General features: G+C 43.1%; 1 protein-coding gene across 1 annotated transcript in view; it reads right to left on the bottom strand.

Moving 5' to 3' along the window:
- Positions 1-399: 399 nt before the first annotated feature.
- The window catches only part of LOC141265765 (chloride channel protein D-like), a 345,172-nt gene continuing 326,617 nt past the window's right edge, over positions 400-18,954 (bottom strand). Inside the window, exon 18 of the mRNA XM_073679279.1 lies at positions 400-2,354. Coding sequence (XP_073535380.1) covers positions 2,127-2,354 — 228 coding nt within the window. The 3' untranslated portion in view covers positions 400-2,126. The remainder of the gene's footprint in view (positions 2,355-18,954) is intronic.

The following is an 18,954-nucleotide window of genomic DNA, read 5'->3' as shown; positions in this document are numbered from 1 at the left end:
CTCATTTTTCTTTACTTAGCTGCTTTTTTCTTGCCATAATACAAATTCTAACAGTCTATTCAGTAGGACTATCAGCTTTGTATCCACCAGACTTCTGCACAACACAACTGATGGTCCCAACCCCATTTATAACATTTATAAGGCAAGAAATCCCACTTATTAAACCTGACGGGGCACACCTGTGAAGTGAAAACCATTTCCGGTGACTACCTCTTGAAGCTTATCAAGAGAATGCCAAGAGTGTGCAAAGCAGTCATCAAAGCAAAAGGTGGCTACTTTGAAGAACCTAGAATATAAGACATATTTTCAGTTGTTTCACACTTTTTTGTTAACTATATAATTCCACATGTGTTAATTCATAGTTTTGAAGCCTTCAGTGTGAATGTACAATTTTCATAGTCATGAAAATACAGAAAAATCTTTAAATGAGAAGGTGTGTCCAAACTTTTGGTCTGCACTGTATATCTGGAAGGGGTCCCAGATGGGAGATATATATACCTGAAAGGGGTCCAATATGGGGGACATATATATCTAGAAGGGGCCAAGGGGCCATATGTACCTGGAAGGTAGTGGTACATTACTACATAATTTGGGGGGGGGGGGCGGAAATATGTATGTCCTTACAGGATTTAGAACATTACAAGGGCCCATACATCTCACCAACATGCAGGAGGAGGGGGAACAAGTCTAAATTTTGCACCAGGGCCCATGGGACTTTAGTTACGCCACTGTCGGCATGCGACTGTAAGTGTGAAAATCACATATGAGCGGTCACATGATGACTACTCAAACCGTTAAATCTGTGTATAGGAGAGGACGCTAAACTGAATTTTTGCCCCGCGTGCAGGAAAACCTAGATTAGATCTCTGCATTGATTCTCTGCCATTCTTTAACAGTTGTTGGGATTTTCTTTTTTAAAGTAATAATATAACAAGTTCAATGTACTAGGATTACTAGAGATGGGTTTTTTATATATTGATTTATTCTCCTAACACAAGAAAAAAATGTTTTTGCCTTTTGGAGGGTTGTATCTTTTTCTGGACCAACATTGCAGAAGAATTGTCTGAACTTGGAGCAAATGTGTTTTTTCAGCCCTAGTATTTTACTTTATTACGTTACGTCCATAGGTAAGTCTGCATACATTATCTGTGTGAAATCTGTAATTAGAAACTCTGTAATAAAAGCATGAGAGAGTGCAACCTTTTATCATAAAAAATAAATTGTGATAACATTCCCGTTATATAATGAAATACATATTAAAATGATCAGAAAATGGGAGTTTCTGAGCTTTAAAAAAAACTTTCAGCTTCACATGGCAATTTGTAATGGGAAAAGTCCATACCCACATTTTAAATCCTCCACTAGTGGTGGTGATGTCAATATGTATCGCATGGCATGGCTGATGCCAGTTATTGACTAAATTGGTCATAAGTCAGAATGGCATGTCAAAGCTTCAGCAATATAAACCAATACTGACCGGGCCATGTAGTGACAGGAGCTTTGAAGGTTCACTATGGGCTTTTTGTATTAAATCGGTATTCCGGTTTCTGACAATAAGATAATTTTTGCATAAAAAAGTTATAAAATGTATAATAATTGCACAATACAACATTCTTTTGATCATATGACCATTACAATTTTTTTTCCACTAGAAGTATACAAATAGGTTCCTATGAAATCACAGCAAGCAGAATTCTTAAGAATCATAAAGCATTAATACAGAAAGTATTTCTATTTTAGTAAGAACAACATGTTTTGCAGATATCATAAAAAATCTTTATGTCTTATTACCTTCAGCTGAAAGTTTATTTTTTTTAAAACCTCGTGTACCCCCTTTAATTTGGTGAAAGCAGTTAGAATTTACCTAAGCAAATTGATAGCAAAGTATTTATGTGTCTCATATTGTACTTTTCACTTATGATTTTCATCAGGAAAATAGTCTAAGGATGTGTCCTTGCTTTTGTAACAAAAAAGTAATTTCATTCTTATATCATATTTTAGCCACTTTCCACTCCATTGACCTCCTCTTCTGAAATTACAGTGGCTGAGACTACAGGCGAATGATGCCAATATCACTATACTTTACGCTTCATTCACTGTGGCCTCAGAAAACCTCACACTCATGTTCATTGCAGCAGTTCTTCGTCTGAATCCAGCTTTCCAGAGTCCATTTTAATCAACTTCTTTTCCAGCCGCAGAGATATAAGATCTTTCCTGGTAATCATTCCAACCGCCCTGTTGTGAAGATCTACAACCGTGAGATGGCGAAGTCCCAGTGTTCGAAACACAACGTATGCCCGTTGAAGTGAGAAATGAGCTTGAACTGCGACGGCAGATTTATTGATATATGGCTCCTGTGAAAAGAGAGATTATAGGTTATTAATATTTTATAGCATTATATCATACATGGTAGGTTTTGTTGTAGAACTGATGGTCTGCTTAGAGGTGTAATCCACTTTAAATCATTTACAGATATTTTCTGTAGGGTTCTGTGACTTAGGTTCCCGTACTAAAGCCTAGTGCCCAAGGGCTGTACATGCCATAAGAACTCATCACTGATATCAACATTGTATCAATAACCTTTCAGAACATTACAATATTGTAATAAGTTATAACAAGTTCAAAAGTTTCTGAGCTGTTGTAATTGTTTTCAAATTCATGCAAAAAAAAGTAAAAATAACTTTAGTAGATACATTATACGGACCAAAGTATTCAGAAGGACCTCTTAATCATTGAAGTCCCACTGCCTCAGATGTATAATATCCGGCCCCTATCCATGCAGTCTGCCTTTACTAACAGAATTCGAGCTTGGTACTGTAATGGAATGTCACTGTTGTAACAAGTCAGTTTATGAAATTTCTTCCTTCCTAAATCTTCCACTGTGAGTCGTATTATTGAAAAGTGGAAGCATTTAGGAATCCCAGCAATTCAGCCATGAAGATGCAGATCATATAACGTTATAAAACAAGTCGACAAGTGCTGAGGTTCTTCTCTATCTCCCATACTTCTCTATCTGGCATCTAATAGACAAGTCACAGTTTGGCAAATGCCAGATGAACGTTACCTGTCTAACTGCAGTGTGCCAACTGTAAAGTTTGTGGAGGAGGGATAATGCTATGAGGTTGTTTTTCAGGAGTCTCCCTCGACCACAACCATATTGATGGACAAATAGTTAGGATTTTCGGATTTTGACAACCCAAGAATGGAAAAAATTCAACCAAACTTGATTCTGTAATAGGGGGGGTCAATACTCTGGTACATAAATAATTCAGGTAAATGTATCTTAAATATAATTTTATTTTTTAACCTAAAGTATTCTATGCTACTTATTTTCCTTCTATACTTTTTATACTAATCAGAGCTTCATTTTTCTAAAACCGTTTTAAATTTCCTGCAAAACCGTGCAATTAAAGTTGTGGCTGCTTCTAGCAACCACTAAGGGAAGCCTGCGTATTAAAATAGTAGGCAACAATATCCCCCTGTAGCAGCTGAAATCAGAATTTTAGCATTTGCGATTTAAAGATCAAAATTATAACTGAGCTCTGCTACTATGACAATACATTAATCAGCACAGAATGATTTGCATACAAACATGGAGTTAAAGTGGACATTCATTTTAAGGCTGTATACCTTTTTATATACAGTATTTCTGTAATTGTCCAGTAATCTAGAAATGTATTGTACAACATTTATAAATATATTTGAAATGTAGAATTTGTGCCACATTAATCAGCTTTTCTTATATAATCCAATAGTAGTAAACTAAAATATAAAAAAATTGCACTATGGACACATTCTTAAAGAAAACTTGTCATCAGGATCAGGTATGATAAACTAAATGTTTGGGCATTAAGGTGCTGTTCTGCTGATTTAATAGATACCTTCACTGTAGAAATCTGCAGCCTGGTTATTCTTTGAGCACCATTAGAAGTTTTAGTGCAATAAGCTGTTGGTTCATCAGGGCGGGCCTGTGGGGCAGGACTGTGGGTAGGGTCTTCGGCTCTGTCATAGCCCCTCGGATGCCTCTGGTGTAAGTATCTACATACTGTTTAAAATTCTGCGCTGGCAACATCCTACCTACGGGCGGCGCTTGTGCAGATCAATCTGGTTGTAGGCTTCAGTAAAATGGCGCCGCTGGCGGCGCATGCACAGATTTAGAACTCAGCTCAATGACTAGCCAAGATCTCAATCTGAGCAATGGGCCGCCACTGGTGCCATTTCCCTGACGCCTGCCAGGAGGTTAATGTGCGCATGCGCTGACACCACCACCATTTTACTGAAGCATGTAACCAGATCAATTTGCGCAAGCACCATCCGTGGCTAGGACGGCACCTGCGTGGAATTTTAAACAGTATGTAGATACTTGTACCAGAGGCAGCTGAAGGACCAAAGTAGAGATGAAGACCCTACCCACAGTCTCACCCCACAGGGCTGCTCCGATGCATAAACAGCTTTTTGCACCAAAACGTCTAATGATTACAGAATAACCAGGTTGCAGATTTCTACAGTGAAGGTACCTATTAAATCAGCAGAACAGCGCTTTTATGTCTATAACTTTAGCTTATCATGCCTGATACTGATGACAGGGTTCATTTAACCCCTTTAAGACCTTGTACGACGCATGGGTACGTCCAAGGTCGTATCCCTGCACTCCATGCGGGCTCCGGCGCTGAACCCGCATGTTTTAGGGCTGATCTGTACAGCTGACATGTGCCCCTAACAGCTGCAGGTGAAATCGTGATCCACTCGCGGTTGTTAACTAGTTACATGCTGCTTTGAATCTCTGACAGCAGCATTTAACTCACGCTTACCGAAAGCGCGTCACTAATCCCGCCCATCAGCGCTCGTGTCACATGATCGCGGGTCGTCGATGGGTTGGCATGACAACCTGGGGTCTGCAGGAGACCCCTGCGATTGTCATTGCTGGGATGTTATCAGCGCCGCCCAGCGGTCGGCACTCATAGCAAGTGAGCATTTTTGCTACACACAGGAGGGCTGAAGCCCTGCTGTGTGTAGCACAGGCGATCTAATAATCGCAGCTTTTAGTCCACCCATAAAGACTACTAATGCCAGTGAAAAGTAAAAAAAATGTTTTTAACCCCTTTCCGACGACGTTAATAATAGTACTTAACTGTGCCCTGGGACTTATGGACCAGCTACGTACTATTACGCGAGTAGCGATCGCGCCCGCACACAAGGGATGCGGGATGATCGTCGCCGGGTGTCAGCTGATTGTCACAGCTGACACCCGGTACTATGTGCAGGGAGCGGTCCTGCATAGCTCCCTGCACATTAACCCCCGCAGCATTGCGGGGGCAAGGGGAGGTGATCGCTATACTCACCTCTCCTGCCGGCCTCCAGCGATGTCTGCTGTGGCTTTCCGGATGTTGCCATGACGACCCGATGTCGTCATGACAACATCCGGGTCACCAGGAGGCAGGACGTTACTTTGGTCATGCGCAGTGCATGACCAAAGTAATGTCTCCCTGTGTGCAGCGCTGACGGGCTGCATGACAAAGGAAGCTGCTGCTCTCTATGCTATGCAGCCGATTAGGCTGCAAAAAGTAAAAGTCCCATAGTGGGACAATGTGTAAGAGTAAAAAAAAGTAGAAAAGTGGAAAAAAAAATAAAATAAAAATAAAAATAATTGAAAAAAATAATCCCCCAAAAATGAAAATATATTGAACCCATAATATTTATTTATTATGAAAAAATAAAAAATAAACCAATAAAAGTACACATACTTGGCATCGCCGCATCCGGAACGACCTGACCTATAAAACTGTCCCACTAGTTAACCCCTTTAGTGAACACGGTAAAAAAAAAGAAATAAAAAACAAAGCAAAAAACAATGCTTTATCATCATACCGCCAAACAAAAAATGGAATAACAAGCAGTCAAAAAGACGAATGTAAATAAGAATGGTACCGCTGAAAATGTCATCTTGTCCCACAAAAAAACAAGCTGCCATACAGCTCCATCATCCAAAAAATAAAAAAGTTATAGCTCTCAGAATAATGCAATACAAAAAAATTATTTTTTTCTAGAAAAGAGTTTTTATTGTGTAAAAGCGCCGAAACACGTGGAGCGGCATAAAAAAAAAAAAACATAAAAACAATTCCGGAATTGCTGTTTTTTGTTTATTCTGACTCCCAAAAATCAGAATAGAAAGAGATCAAAAAATATCACATGCCCGAAAATGGTACCAATAAAAACGTCAACTGACTCTGTCGGCCAAAATATGGAAAAATTATAGCTCTCAAAATATGGTGATGCAAAAACTAGTCTTTGCAAAAAAAAAGTGCCTTTTAGTGTGTGACAGCTGTCAATCATAAAAACCTGATATGAATCTGGCATCGCTGTAATCACACCGACCTGAAGAATAAAGTTGTCTAATCACTTATACTACACGAGGAACGGTGTAAAAAAATAAACTTTAGGGTTAGGGTTGGGGTTAGGGTTGTGCTAGGGTTAGGGTTGTGTTAGGGTTAGGGTTGGGCTAGGGTTAGGGTTGGGCTAGGGTTAGGGTTGTGGTTAGGGTGGGGCTAGGGTTTGGGTTGGGCTAGGGTTAGGGTTGGACTAGGGTTAGGGTTGGGCTAGGGTTAGGGTTGTATTAGGGTTGGGGTTGTATTAGGGTTGGGGTGAGGAGTTGTGTTAGGTTGGATTAGGGTGGGGGTTAGGGTTGTTCTAGGGTTAGGGTTGTGTTAGGGTTGTGCTAGAGTTAGGGTTGGGCTAGAGTTAGGGTTGGGCTAGGGTTAGGGTTGGGCTAGGGTTAGGGTTGGGGATAGGATTGGGGATGGGGTTAGGGTTGGGCTAGGGTTAGGGTTGGGCTAGGGTTAGAGTTGGGGTTAGGGTTGGGATTTTTTCAAAAGAAAAGAAAAAAAAATGATTACGACCAGTGTTGAGCGCAAATGCTTTGCGGCCAAAAAAATGTTGCTGGGATCACCTGCCATGCACGAGCAATCCCCGCATGAAACATGCGGGGCAGGGACTCGAGCATGTGACTCGAGCACCCATGATACATGGTGCATACCGAGTACTCGATGCAAACTCAAGTAGCGAGCACTTGCACTCAAGACTAATGACAACTTATTCAATATGATCTAATGTTATCAAATTCTGTCGTACCTCTGGGTTCAAAATGTACACTATACCCCTTGATAAAATCTTTGAGGGGTCTAGTTTCCAAAATGGAGTAAATTGTGGGGGGGTTTCCACTATTAAGGCACATAAGGGGCTCCCGAAATGCGACATGGCGTCCGTTCTTGATTCCAGACATTTTTGCGTTCAAAAAGTCACACAGTACTCCTTCCCTTCTGAAGGAAGCGCCCAAATGGTGTATTTTCCCCACATATGAGGTATTGGCGTACTCAGGAGAAATTGCACAACAGTTTTAGGTTCCATTTTCTCCTCTTACCCTTGTGAAACTAAAAAACTTGAGGCTAAAAGATTATTTTTGTGGAAAAAGTTAGATTTTTTATTTTCAAGGCTTCATGTTCACTTCTAAAGTTCTGTGAAGCACCTGGGGGTTCAAGGTGATCACCACAAATCTAGATAAGTTCCCTAAGGGGTCGAGTTTTCAAAATGGTGTCACTTGTGGGGGATTTCCACTGTTTAGGCACATCAGGGGCTCTGTAAACGCAACATGGCATCCGCTAATTATTCAAGCAAATTTTACATTCAAAAAGTCAAATGGCGCTCCTTCCCTTCCGAACCCTGCTGTGTGCCCAAGCAGTGGTTTTCCCCCACATATGGGGTATCGGCTTACTCAGGAGAGAATGCACAAGTTTCATGGTGCAATTTCTCCTGTTACCCTTATGAAAATGCAAAACTGGGGGCTGAAAAACATTTTTGTGGGAAAAATGTGAAAATTTTATTTTCACGTCTTCATGTTATAAACTTCTGTGAAGCATCTGGAGGGTCAAGGTGCTCACCACACATCTAGCTAAGTTCACTGAGGGGTCTAGTTTCCAAAATGGTGTCACTTATGGGGGGTTTCCACTGTTTAGGCACATCAGGGGCTCTCTAAACGCAACATGGCATCAGCTAATTATTGAAGCAAATTTTACATTCAAAAAGTCAAATGGCGCTCCTTCCCTTCTGAGCCCTGCCGTGCGCCCAAACAGTGTTTTCTCTCCACGTATGGGGTATCTGCATGCTCAGGAGAATTTGCACAAGAAATTTTGGGGTTCCTGTTACCCCTGCAAAAATAAAAAAAATTGGGGTCTAAAGTAACATTTTTGTGAAAAAAGTTAAATGTTCATTTTTTTCTTCCCCATTCCAAAAATTCCTGTGAAGCACGTGAAAGGTTAATAAACTTGAATGCTGTTTTGAGCACCTTGAAGGGTGCAGTTTTTAGAATGGTTTTGGGTATTTTCTGTTAAAAAGGCCCCTCAAAGTCACTTCAAATGTGATGTGGTCCCTAAAAAAATGGTTTTGCAAATTTTGTTGTAAAAATGAGAAATCGCTGATCAATTTTTAACCCTTATAGCCCCCTAATAAAAAAAAATGTTGTTTCCAAAATTGTGCTAATGTAAAGTAAACATGTGGGAAATGTTATTTATTAGCTATTTTGTGTGACGGATCTCTCTGATTTAAGGGCATAAAAATTCAAATTTTGAAAATTGCAAACTTTTCGCCAAATTTCCGATTTTTTTCACAAATAAATGCAAGTGATATCAAAGAAATTTTACCACTGTCATGAAGTACAATATGTCACAAAAAACAGTCTCAGAATCAGTGGGATCAGTTGAAGCGTTCCAGAGTAATTACCTCATAAAGTGACAGTGGTCAGATTTGTAAAAATTGGCCCAGTCATTAACGTGCAAACCACCCTTGGGGGTAAAGGGGTTAAAAAATTTAAAAAATATAAAATTTAAAATCACCCGCCTTTTGCCCCATTAAAAATAAAACAATAAGAAAAATCACATATACCCATATTTGTTATCGCCGCGTTCAGAATCTCCCCATCTATCAATATATAAAAAGAATTAATCGCCCGATCTATCAATATATAAAAAGAATTAATCCGATCTGTAAACTGCGTAGCGAGAAAAAAAAATAAAAATGCCAGTATTACATTTTTTTGGTCGCCGCAACATTGCAATAAAATGCAATGACAGACGATCAAAAGATCATATCTACCCCAAAACGGTATCAATAAAAATATCAGCAAAAGCGCACAAAAAATAAGACCTGACCCGGCCCCAGATCCTGAAAAATGTAGAGGCTACGGATCTCGGAAAATGGCAATTTTGTTTTGCAAACTTTGGATTTTTTTTTACTACTTAAATAAAAAAGAATCTATACATGTTTGCTATCTATGAACTCATAATGACCAGGAGAATCATAATGGCAGGTCAGTTTTAGCATTTAGTGAATATGGTAAAAAAAAAAAAATTGTGAAATTGCATTTTTTTTGCAATTTCAGCGCACTTTGAATTTTTTCCCATTTTCCAGTACAAAATATGGTAAAACCAGTGATGTCGATCGAAAGTACAACTCGTCCCGCAAAAAACAAGACCTCACACGGCCATATTGACAGAAAAAGGTATGGCTCTGGGAAGAAGGGGAGCAAAAAAGGAAATGCAAAAATGGAAAAACCCAAGGTGGTAAAGGGGTTAAAGAGCTATACTGAACAAAACAGAAGAAGTTGTTTTAATGTGCAAAAGTTTTGGGCAGAAAAAAAGAAAGAAAATGCTACATAGCAAGAATGCTTTAAAAATAGAATAGTTTATTTTTACCAATTAACAAAATACAAAGTGAATAAATAAGAGACACATTTTCGCCTTCAAAACAGCATCAAAGCATCAATTCTTCGAGGTACACTTGAACACAGTTTTTGAAGGAACTCGGCAGGGAGGAGGTTCAAAACATTTTGGAGAACTAACCATCGATTTCTGTGGATGTAGGTTTGTTCAAACCCTTATGTCTGTTCATGTAATCCGAGACAGACTTGATGATGTTGGGATCAGGACTCTGTGGGGGCCATATCATCACTCCCAGGACTCCTTGTTCTTTTGTACGCTGGAGACAGTTCTTATGGTATTGGCTGTTTGTTTGCTGTTATTGCCCTGATGCAGAATAAATATGGAGCCAATTAGACGCCTCCCTTTTGGTATTGCATGATGGATAAATATCTGCTTCTATTTCTCAGTGTTAAGGACACCAGGAAATAGGCAATGTTGAGGATTATAGACGCTGTGGTCAGCCAAGGAAACTTAGTAAAGCAGAGAAAAGACACATCGTGCTTAATTCAAATTTGGAAGCAAATTTGTTAGCAATTAATGGGACCCAGCTACACCTATTTACTATTCGTAAAATACCTTTAAGAAGATGTCTTCATGGAAGAAATGTGGCCAAAAAAACATACCTTTGACATACTGTTACGGGTCCGGGTGGTGGAACCTCTGTGCCGAGGTGCAAGGAGGGACCCAGAGGGGCGTGACTGAGTATCAACCCGAACCGACCCCGGCCGGACGGCAGCAAACGACACCGTGACCAGGGAGGATCCGGGCTGAGGGACCAGGTGCTACTCTGGGGACGACCTTGTAGGAGAGCCAGTGGCTCCCACGGGTCAGATGGCTGGGACTGACCGGTATGACGGATGGACACGGCAAGCAGGCAGAAGTCTCTGGTAGCTGACAGGTGGTCACGGTATGTGACAGCAGAGAAGGTAGTAGTCTCTAGGTTTACCAGGCAGGTGGTCACAGCAAGTGACGGCAGAGCCTCCAGGCAGGCTGGCAGGAAACAGGCGGGCGCTCCCAGGTGAGCGGGCAGACCGACAAGGCAGGTAACAGGCAGGTAACAGGTGGGCGCTCCCAGGTGAGCGGTATGACAGACACAGCAGGTAACAGGTGAGCGCTCCCAGGTGAGCGGGCTGATGGACTCTGCAGGTAACAGACGGATGCTGCCAGGTGAGCAGACAGGGCAGGTAACAGGCGGATGCTCACAGGTGAGCGGACTGGCAGACAGGGCACGTAACAGACAGGTAACAGGTGAGCGCTCCAGGTGAGCAGGCTGGCAGGCTCGGCAGGTAACGGGCAGATAACAGGCTGGCAGGCAGGACGAGGAGTCAGGCTAGCAGCGGGACCTGAGGGCTGAAGCAGAGATCAGAAACTGTGCAACAACTTTGCTCGGGCACCTCCATTTTGGAGGAGGTGCCCTATATATGGGAGGACCCTCGGCTATTGGCCGGGGACTCCTTAGGACGGCGCGCACGGCCCCTTTAAGAGGGGGGGAGCGCGCGAGCCCTAAGCACAGTGCCCGGGGGACTGCGTGCGCAGACAGCAGGCTGAAAAGGAGAGCGGGGAGCGTGGTGAGAGGGACGGCGTCTCTGCCCGGCAGGAGGCAGAGACGCCGAAGCTACAGGGCTGCGCGCGCCGACAGCAGGCTGGGAAGGAGAGCGGGGAGCAAGGAGGTGAGAGGGACGGCGTCTCTGCTTGGAAGAAGGCAGAGACGCCGATGCTACACATACAGTCAATTTCATGAAGAACTATCTTCAGTATAAAGAACAAGAAATCCTGGAAGTGATAATCTGGCCCCATAGAGCCCTGATCTGAACATCATCAAGAAGAGATGGATGGATTTGCACAAGCCTTACATTCATAGAAGACCTGTGGTTAGTTCTCCAAGATGTTTGGAACAAATTTCCTGCTGAGTTACTTCAAATTCTGTGTGAAAGTGTACTAAGTAGAATCGATGATGTTTTGAAGGTTAGGGGAGGTCACAAAAAAGTACAGCTTTGACTAAGATTTCTCTTTCATTCACTTTGCATCTTGTTAAATCATAAAAATGACCTATTAATACTTCTATTTTTAAAGCCATTCTTATTTTGCAGCACTTTTTCCACACCTGCCTAAAACTTTTGCAGTGTACCGTATTTACCCCCAACTTCACATAATCCTTCATTTGCTTATTGTTTCTGCATATCTATATTATTATTTTCTAGCTTATTCACATCCACTAGTATCTTCAAGTCGCTTATCCCCATGTACTACTGCTAGGTGCTATGGAGATGGCCATGTATGAAATATAAGGCATTACGTTAGTTGTGATTTCAAGAGTGCCTATAATTTGAAAGCTAAAATAAATAGCATGGTCTTGTTGCCCTCACCCTCACAAGTCAAAACAGCTTTTAGTGCACATACTGGTTTAACCCTTTCGCAACCATGGGTTTTGTCATTTTTGCTTTTTCGTTTTTTGCTCCCCTTGTTCCCAGAGCCATAGCGTTTTTATTTTTTGGACAATATGGCCGTGTGAGGGCTTATTTTTTGCGGGACAAGTTGTACTTTTTAACGCCATTACTAGTTTTACCATATCATGTACGGGAAAACGGGAAAAAAATTCCAAGTGCGGTAAAATTGCAAAAAAAGTGCAATACCACAGCTGTTTTTTATTTTATTTTTTTACCACGTTCACTGAATGCTAAAACTGACCTGCCATTCTTATTCTCCAGGTCATTACAAGTTCGTAGACACCAAACATGTATAGGTTATTTTATATTTAAGTGGTGAAACAAAATTCTTAAATTTGGTAAAAAAAACTAAAAAACAATAGCGCCATTTTCTGAGACCTGTAGCGTCTCCATTTTTCGTGATCTGGGGCTGGGTGAGGGCTTATTTTTTGCGCGCCGGGCTGACGTTTTTATTGATGACATATTGGGGTAGATCCGATGTTTTCATCGCCCGTTATTGCATTTTATTGCAATTTGGCAGCGACCAAAAAACGTAATTCTGGCGTTTAGAATTTTTTTCTCATTACACCATTTACCGATCGGATTAATTCTTTTTTTATATTGATAGATTGGGCGATTCTGAACGCGGCGATACCAAATATGTGTATGTAGGGTTTTTTATATATATTTTATTTTGAATGGGACGAAAGGGGGGTGATTTAAACTTTTATATTTTTTTTATTTTTTAAAAAACTTTTTTTTTTCACTTACTGCATGCTTCTATAGTCTCCATAGGAGACTAGAAGCAGCAGTTTTCTGATCGGCTCTGCTACATACAGGGGACCAGCAGATCCCCTGCATGCAGCAGAAATGGTCATGTGCTATGAGCGCCGTCCACTAGGTGGCGCTCATAGCGACGAGATCATGACAACCACAGGCGTCTGCTGCAGACCCTGGGTTGTCATGCCCACCCATAGGTGACCCGCGATCACGTGACGGGGTCGCCGATGGGCGGGGCTTATGACACGCAACCCGGAAGCGCGCGGTAAATACCGCTGTCGGAGATTGACAGCGGCATTTAACATGTTAACAGCAGCGGGTGGATCGCGAGTCCACCCGCGGCTGTTGCGGGCACATGTCAGCTGTAAGAATCAGCTGACATGTGCTCGGTTCAGTGAGGGCTCAGCGCAGCAGCCCTCACTGAACGGGTGGTACGCAAATGTGCGTACTAATACGGCATGGGCTGTAAAGGGGTTAATATATCTAGGAACTGCCCCACTTCTCATTATCTGTAACTGGCCATGCATTATTTGAGTTGATAGTTCCTCTTAATCAACATTATGCCAGCACAATAGGTGCTGGAACTTCCTTTCCTCCACTTCTCAACTAGCATTAGCCTTCCCCTGATTGGAAAAACTGCCTGTATACAATATAACAGATAAAACCTGCACTCATTTCTTGTAATCTGGATTGCACATGGCAACAGTAAGTGCACATCAAGTTAGAAAGGAGGGAGGCACCTAGTGGCTTGCACTGGAGTGATTTTCGATGGAAAACTTAATTTTGCGTAGAGTACTTTGCAGTTTTATTATTCATTGCAGTGTCTATCACATGAACTTACGTTTATTAAAACAACAGTCATTTATTAATGAAAGTTGGGGTGATCCTGTATATATTTTAGGCAAAAAATAGCTTTTGAACATAAGCTACATAAACCCACACCTAGAATGAGGATTTTGCTTTGAATTCAAATTGTTCATTATGTACATAATAGGACTAAATGTATTTTATTAATGTTTTAGCCAAAGTAGCTAAGAAAGTTCATTACATTAAATAAGGTACAAAAAATCTCCTTTATAGGCAGGAGTCCCTGAAATATAGTTATAAATTCAATGCAAAAGATCAGTAAAATAAAAGAAAACCTGAGTAATGATTTATCCTATATACATAGGCCCTAATAAGGGAATTTATCAACCCATCTACGGCAGAAAACTGGCGTCAAAAAGTCATAACCGTTGTAGTAAGTGGATGGCAAGTGTGACCTAAAAAAATGGCCATGGTCTACCATTTTAACAAATTTATTATCAATTATACAACAAAATTGGTGCAGGGACATGCCAAAGATGTGTCAAATTTATTAATAAGTGTGTGCCTCTTAATTAATTTTGCGCACCTTAGTTTTAAAACTGGCATATGAAACACCAGCTTTTATAAATTCTACCCGAACTCTTTGTCAGTAAGACTTTCATAAAGGGGATTAATGTGGTCAACTTTGTAGAGGTTAATAAAATATTTCTACTATTTATTATTATGCTTGCTTATATTACCCTGAATATCGTAAAATTGTGTAAATCATAAAGATCCCGATGTTATAAGTTGCTGCGCTGTAATTCTGTAAACTCTTTGTCAGTAGTAATATGAAATGGTTTTATACATTGCACCATGCACATTGCAACTTGACCAAGTGAAATTTGCCCATGAGAATAGATGAAACCTTACCTTCTACACAGTGAATCAAACTGTGAAATGAAGTGCTGAAAGCAAGGTTTGTTAAACCTTCTACCACAGGATTACCGTCAGCTATTGTGACTGGAAGGAATCCAAGTATTAAAATTGAGAATTAAATCAAGCAATGTGATTTTTTTTCCCCTATGGCAGTAGTATATTATATTATATATTTAAAGCCACTTTACAGTCTATTTAATTTCCTTGATAGTAAAGTATACTGTGCTGAAGGACGTGGGTGGCTGTGAGAATTAAGGAACCTGTTCAATGTACAGTATATCCAGACAGAAACATTCCTAGTGTTAGTAAGCAGCCAGAACTGATATATTCATGTAAATAATACAAAGTTTTTCCCAGACAAAAATTCCATCATTTAAGCTGCAGATGAAGTGAGCTGTATTCAGCGAAACCAAAGAAATGAGCTGGAATATATATCGGTATAAGTGCAAGATAGGTGCACATTCACACTGTCTGTGGCCATTTAACAGACAAAACCTAAGATAAGAACAAAACGAGCAAATAATCTGTAATAAATGAATGGATAGTAAAAGTACATGTAATAAATTAAATAGGGTACTTAGTTAACACTATTTTAATCAAAAAAGCATAAAAACCATTCTACCACGACAATGTGCACCCAACAGGACAGTCCCTAACTCTTGTAGCTCACCTCACTATGTGACAGCAGGCGTCAAAATAGAAGAGGGCAGATCAGGACCCAGACCTGACTGTTTCACACATGCCCATGGAAAGCTATAACAAAGTGCCCAGCCCAAAAAGGTTTTGTCTGTTAAATAGCCACAGTGTGAATGTGCACCTACATTATACTTATACCAAAATATATTCCGACTCATTTCTTTGGTTTCACTTTAGTTTTTTCTACTTTGAAAAAAGTGGCATGGCTCCCCCATTTTGGGTTGGGTATTTCAGCGATAACTGAACCTGTGCCGGCACCATACCATGACTGAAACTCGAATGCTGCCCAGAGAATAAAATTAATTTCTTTCCGGCAGCGGGGGTTTAAGTGCCAACGCCAGATAGGTTCAGAAAACTATTTACCTGCAGATTAACCCCATATCTGCTGGTTATTAGCTTTTTTCACATTACAGGTTCCCTTTAAATGAAAGAAGGGGGCTGGAGGCATGGGAACCTAGATGGAAGCCCCACATGACCGGGATTGGCCAGGAGGGTGCAATTTTTAAATCCCAATGGTCGGGATTGGGTATAGGCTTGGAGGGGCTGGCATTTGGAAGGGGGTGGGATAAAGGGGGGGGGGGAGGTATAATAGGGAAAAGTGCGGGAAAACGGGCAGTCCAGGGAAGAAGTCATTGAGAGAAGTTCTGGAGCACTGATCAAAAAAAAAAAAAAATTATTTTTACCTTTCTAATTGCTTGGACACTCTTCTCGCTATTATGGAGTCCGTGGAGTCCCTTATCGCCAGGCTGAGGGAGACTGCCAGATCCAGGCAAGGAGGGTGGCTTGAGGCCCAGCTGGCCGGACTTCTGGGGAATGCCGGAGAGGAAGAATCCCCGTCGGGTTTGGGAAGAATTGCCAGGAGGACGCGGCCCCCCGAGAGGCTTTCCCTGGAGATGGTCGGTACGGGCAGCAGGCGCAGGCTGCGGAGCCCCTCAGGGGACCCTGTGTCCGGGGAGCATGCCAGCGGAATCCCCTGCCGGCGTGCCCGCCGCGGCAGGAATCCGCCCAGCCGGTCTGCGGGCTCCCCCTGCATCGGGTCGCGGTCCGCGACTGAAGTTCCCCGGTCCGTTGTGGTGCGGCCTCCCCCGTCGGCGCGCCGCAGTACTAGAGCCCAGGCCGCGCCGGAAGCAAGGCCCGGGCCGCAGACGCGTCATCCGGGGGGCGGGGCCTCACCGGAAATGGGGACTACGTCACTTCCGGCCCCGGAGTCAGATGAAAGGGACGCACAGCCAATGAGCGGCGGGCGCAGGGACACGCCCCCTGCTCCAAGATCCAGCGGCGATTCAAGACGCCGGTTATTCAAAAGAAAAAAGGGCGGCAATCCTGCAGCGGGGAACGGAGGGACCACCAGCGCGGCAGGCACACCTGGTGACGTTCCTGTCGGGGTGCCTGCCAGACAGACCAGAGGGCGCAGACAGCAGCGGAGCTACACGGGCAGGCAGCAACAATTCCAGGACCTGCTGCCTGGCTCAAGTTTCTCCAGGCAGAGGGATGGAGCGGCGGGCAGCAGCACGGAGTTGCCTGGCAGTTATCCACGGACCAACACGGATCGGGCTGGTGAGTCCGGGTCTAAAAATCGCGGATGTGCACGGTCGGCGGTGAGGACTGGAGCAGGGATGAGCGGAGGACGAACGGCGAGGAGGTCGGCACGGGCTCGGGTCCCCCCTGGTGACGAGGAGGCCAGGGGCGCGGGCCTTGAGCGGCAGGGGTTGGTTGGACTGGATTATGGAGAAGAACAAGACGAACCAAGGACTCATCAGGACTCGGGGAGTACGGCTGGCGGGGACACAGCACCTGCGCAGCTTCGTGAGTATGCGTCTATGTATGGTTTGTCGCCCGCGGGGTCTGTAGCGGATGGGGTAGGCGATAGGCAGGTGTCTGGGCCCAGCAGGGAAAATGTTAGGGGAGGTAGTGGGTCAGATGTAAGCAGGTTTAGGGATTTGTTGGTTAGCATGTCGCGCATTTTGGCGAGAATAGACGGCGGGGGAGCCATTCAAAGGGGGTTGTCACCGGCGGGGGCTTGGCTACCTAGTCAACCGGCGTTGTTGCAGGTGGGGAGCGAGTCGGCCAGGTCGGCGGGGTGTACAGCTGGGACACCTTCTGGGGTATCGGTTTGTGTGCAGACAGAAAAGGAAAATGCGGATACTATAAAACTGGATGATAGGGCGAAAGGGGAGATATATGTGTGCTTTGAGGGGCCGTTGGGGGCGTATTTAAAAAAAGAGGTTAAAGAAAAAATTTGGCGGGACGAGTATGTCGAAATTTTTTCCCTTCTTCCGTTGGAAAAGTTTAACCTGGATAAGGGAAAAAAGGAAGACAGTAAAAAAGAGGAGGAGGAGAAGCGTAGGTGGAGGTTGATTCCACAGACGTTTGTCAATTGGTTACAGGCTTTTGCAATAATGGCTAGCGTTATTGGAGAAAAAGCTCCTGATAATTGTTTGGGTTTGTTTTACTACCTTGATGCTATTGGGGAGGCTCATAGGACTTACGGGGGTCAGCCGTGGTTACGATATGACGAGCAATTTCGGCAGAGGAAGTCAGTCCGCCCTGAGATCAGATGGGATCAAAAGGACATTGGTTTGTGGCTGAAGGTTATGGCCCCAGTGAGGTATGGGCAGTCCTTTCACGGGAGCAGCAGTAGTGGTAACCAATCAGCAGGACACGGGGGAAGTTGCCAGGGGGCACAAAGCACTAAGAAGGAAGTGGGAACTTGCTGGCAATTTAATGACGGCCAATGCAAGTACGGGAGCTCCTGTAAATTTAAACATGTGTGCTCCCATTGTAATGGAAGCTCACACGGAGCATCAAAATGCTTTAAGAAGGGTAAGGGAAAGCCGACAGTGGGTACCGGTCAAAGGGCTGACTCCGGTGAGGGTGCACGCGATGGCCCCCTTTCTAAGTAGGTATCCGGATCAGTTGAAGGCTAAGGTCATTTCGGATGGGTTTTTGGAAGGTTTTAGAATCCCTCCTCCTGAGCACGAGGTCCCCTTTTCAGTAAAAAATTTTACGTCGGCTTCCCTTCATCCGGATGTGGTTAGCGTGAAGTTGGCTAAGGAGGTGGAATTGGGCAGGATGGCGGGACCGTTTCGGGTATTACCTAGCAGAAGGGTGATTATTTCGCCATTGGGGGTTGTGCCCAAAAAAGAGCTGAATAAGTTTCGTTTGATTCAGCATTTGTCGTACCCGAAGGGGCTCTCGGTGAATGATGGCATTGCACAGGAATTATGTTCAGTTGAATATACATCATTTGATGCGGCGGTGCGATGGGTACAGCGATATGGGTCAGGATCGTTGCTAGCCAAGACGGATATCGAGTCTGCTTTTCGGTTGCTGCCAGTTCATCCGGATAGTATCCCGTTGTTAGGTTGTTTTTGGAATGGGGCATATTACATGGATAGGTGTTTGCCAATGGGTTGTGCAATTTCGTGTTCTTTGTTTGAAACGTTTAGTACCTTTTTGGAATGGGTGGTGAAGGACCTGGCATCAGTTAATTCAGTCATTCATTATTTGGATGATTTTTTGTTTATAGGCCCTCCGCAATCGTTATTGTGTAGGAATTTGTTAGGTACTATGGGGTG

The sequence above is a fragment of the Phyllobates terribilis genome, unplaced genomic scaffold (genome assembly GCF_046119375.1).
Source record: "Phyllobates terribilis strain yellow unplaced genomic scaffold, ASM4611937v1 Scaffold_4__5_contigs__length_816908805, whole genome shotgun sequence".
In the NCBI taxonomy this organism is placed as follows: domain Eukaryota; kingdom Metazoa; phylum Chordata; class Amphibia; order Anura; family Dendrobatidae; genus Phyllobates; species Phyllobates terribilis.
Note: the sequence above shows the minus strand (reverse complement) of the source record. Positions and strands in the feature narration are given on the sequence as shown.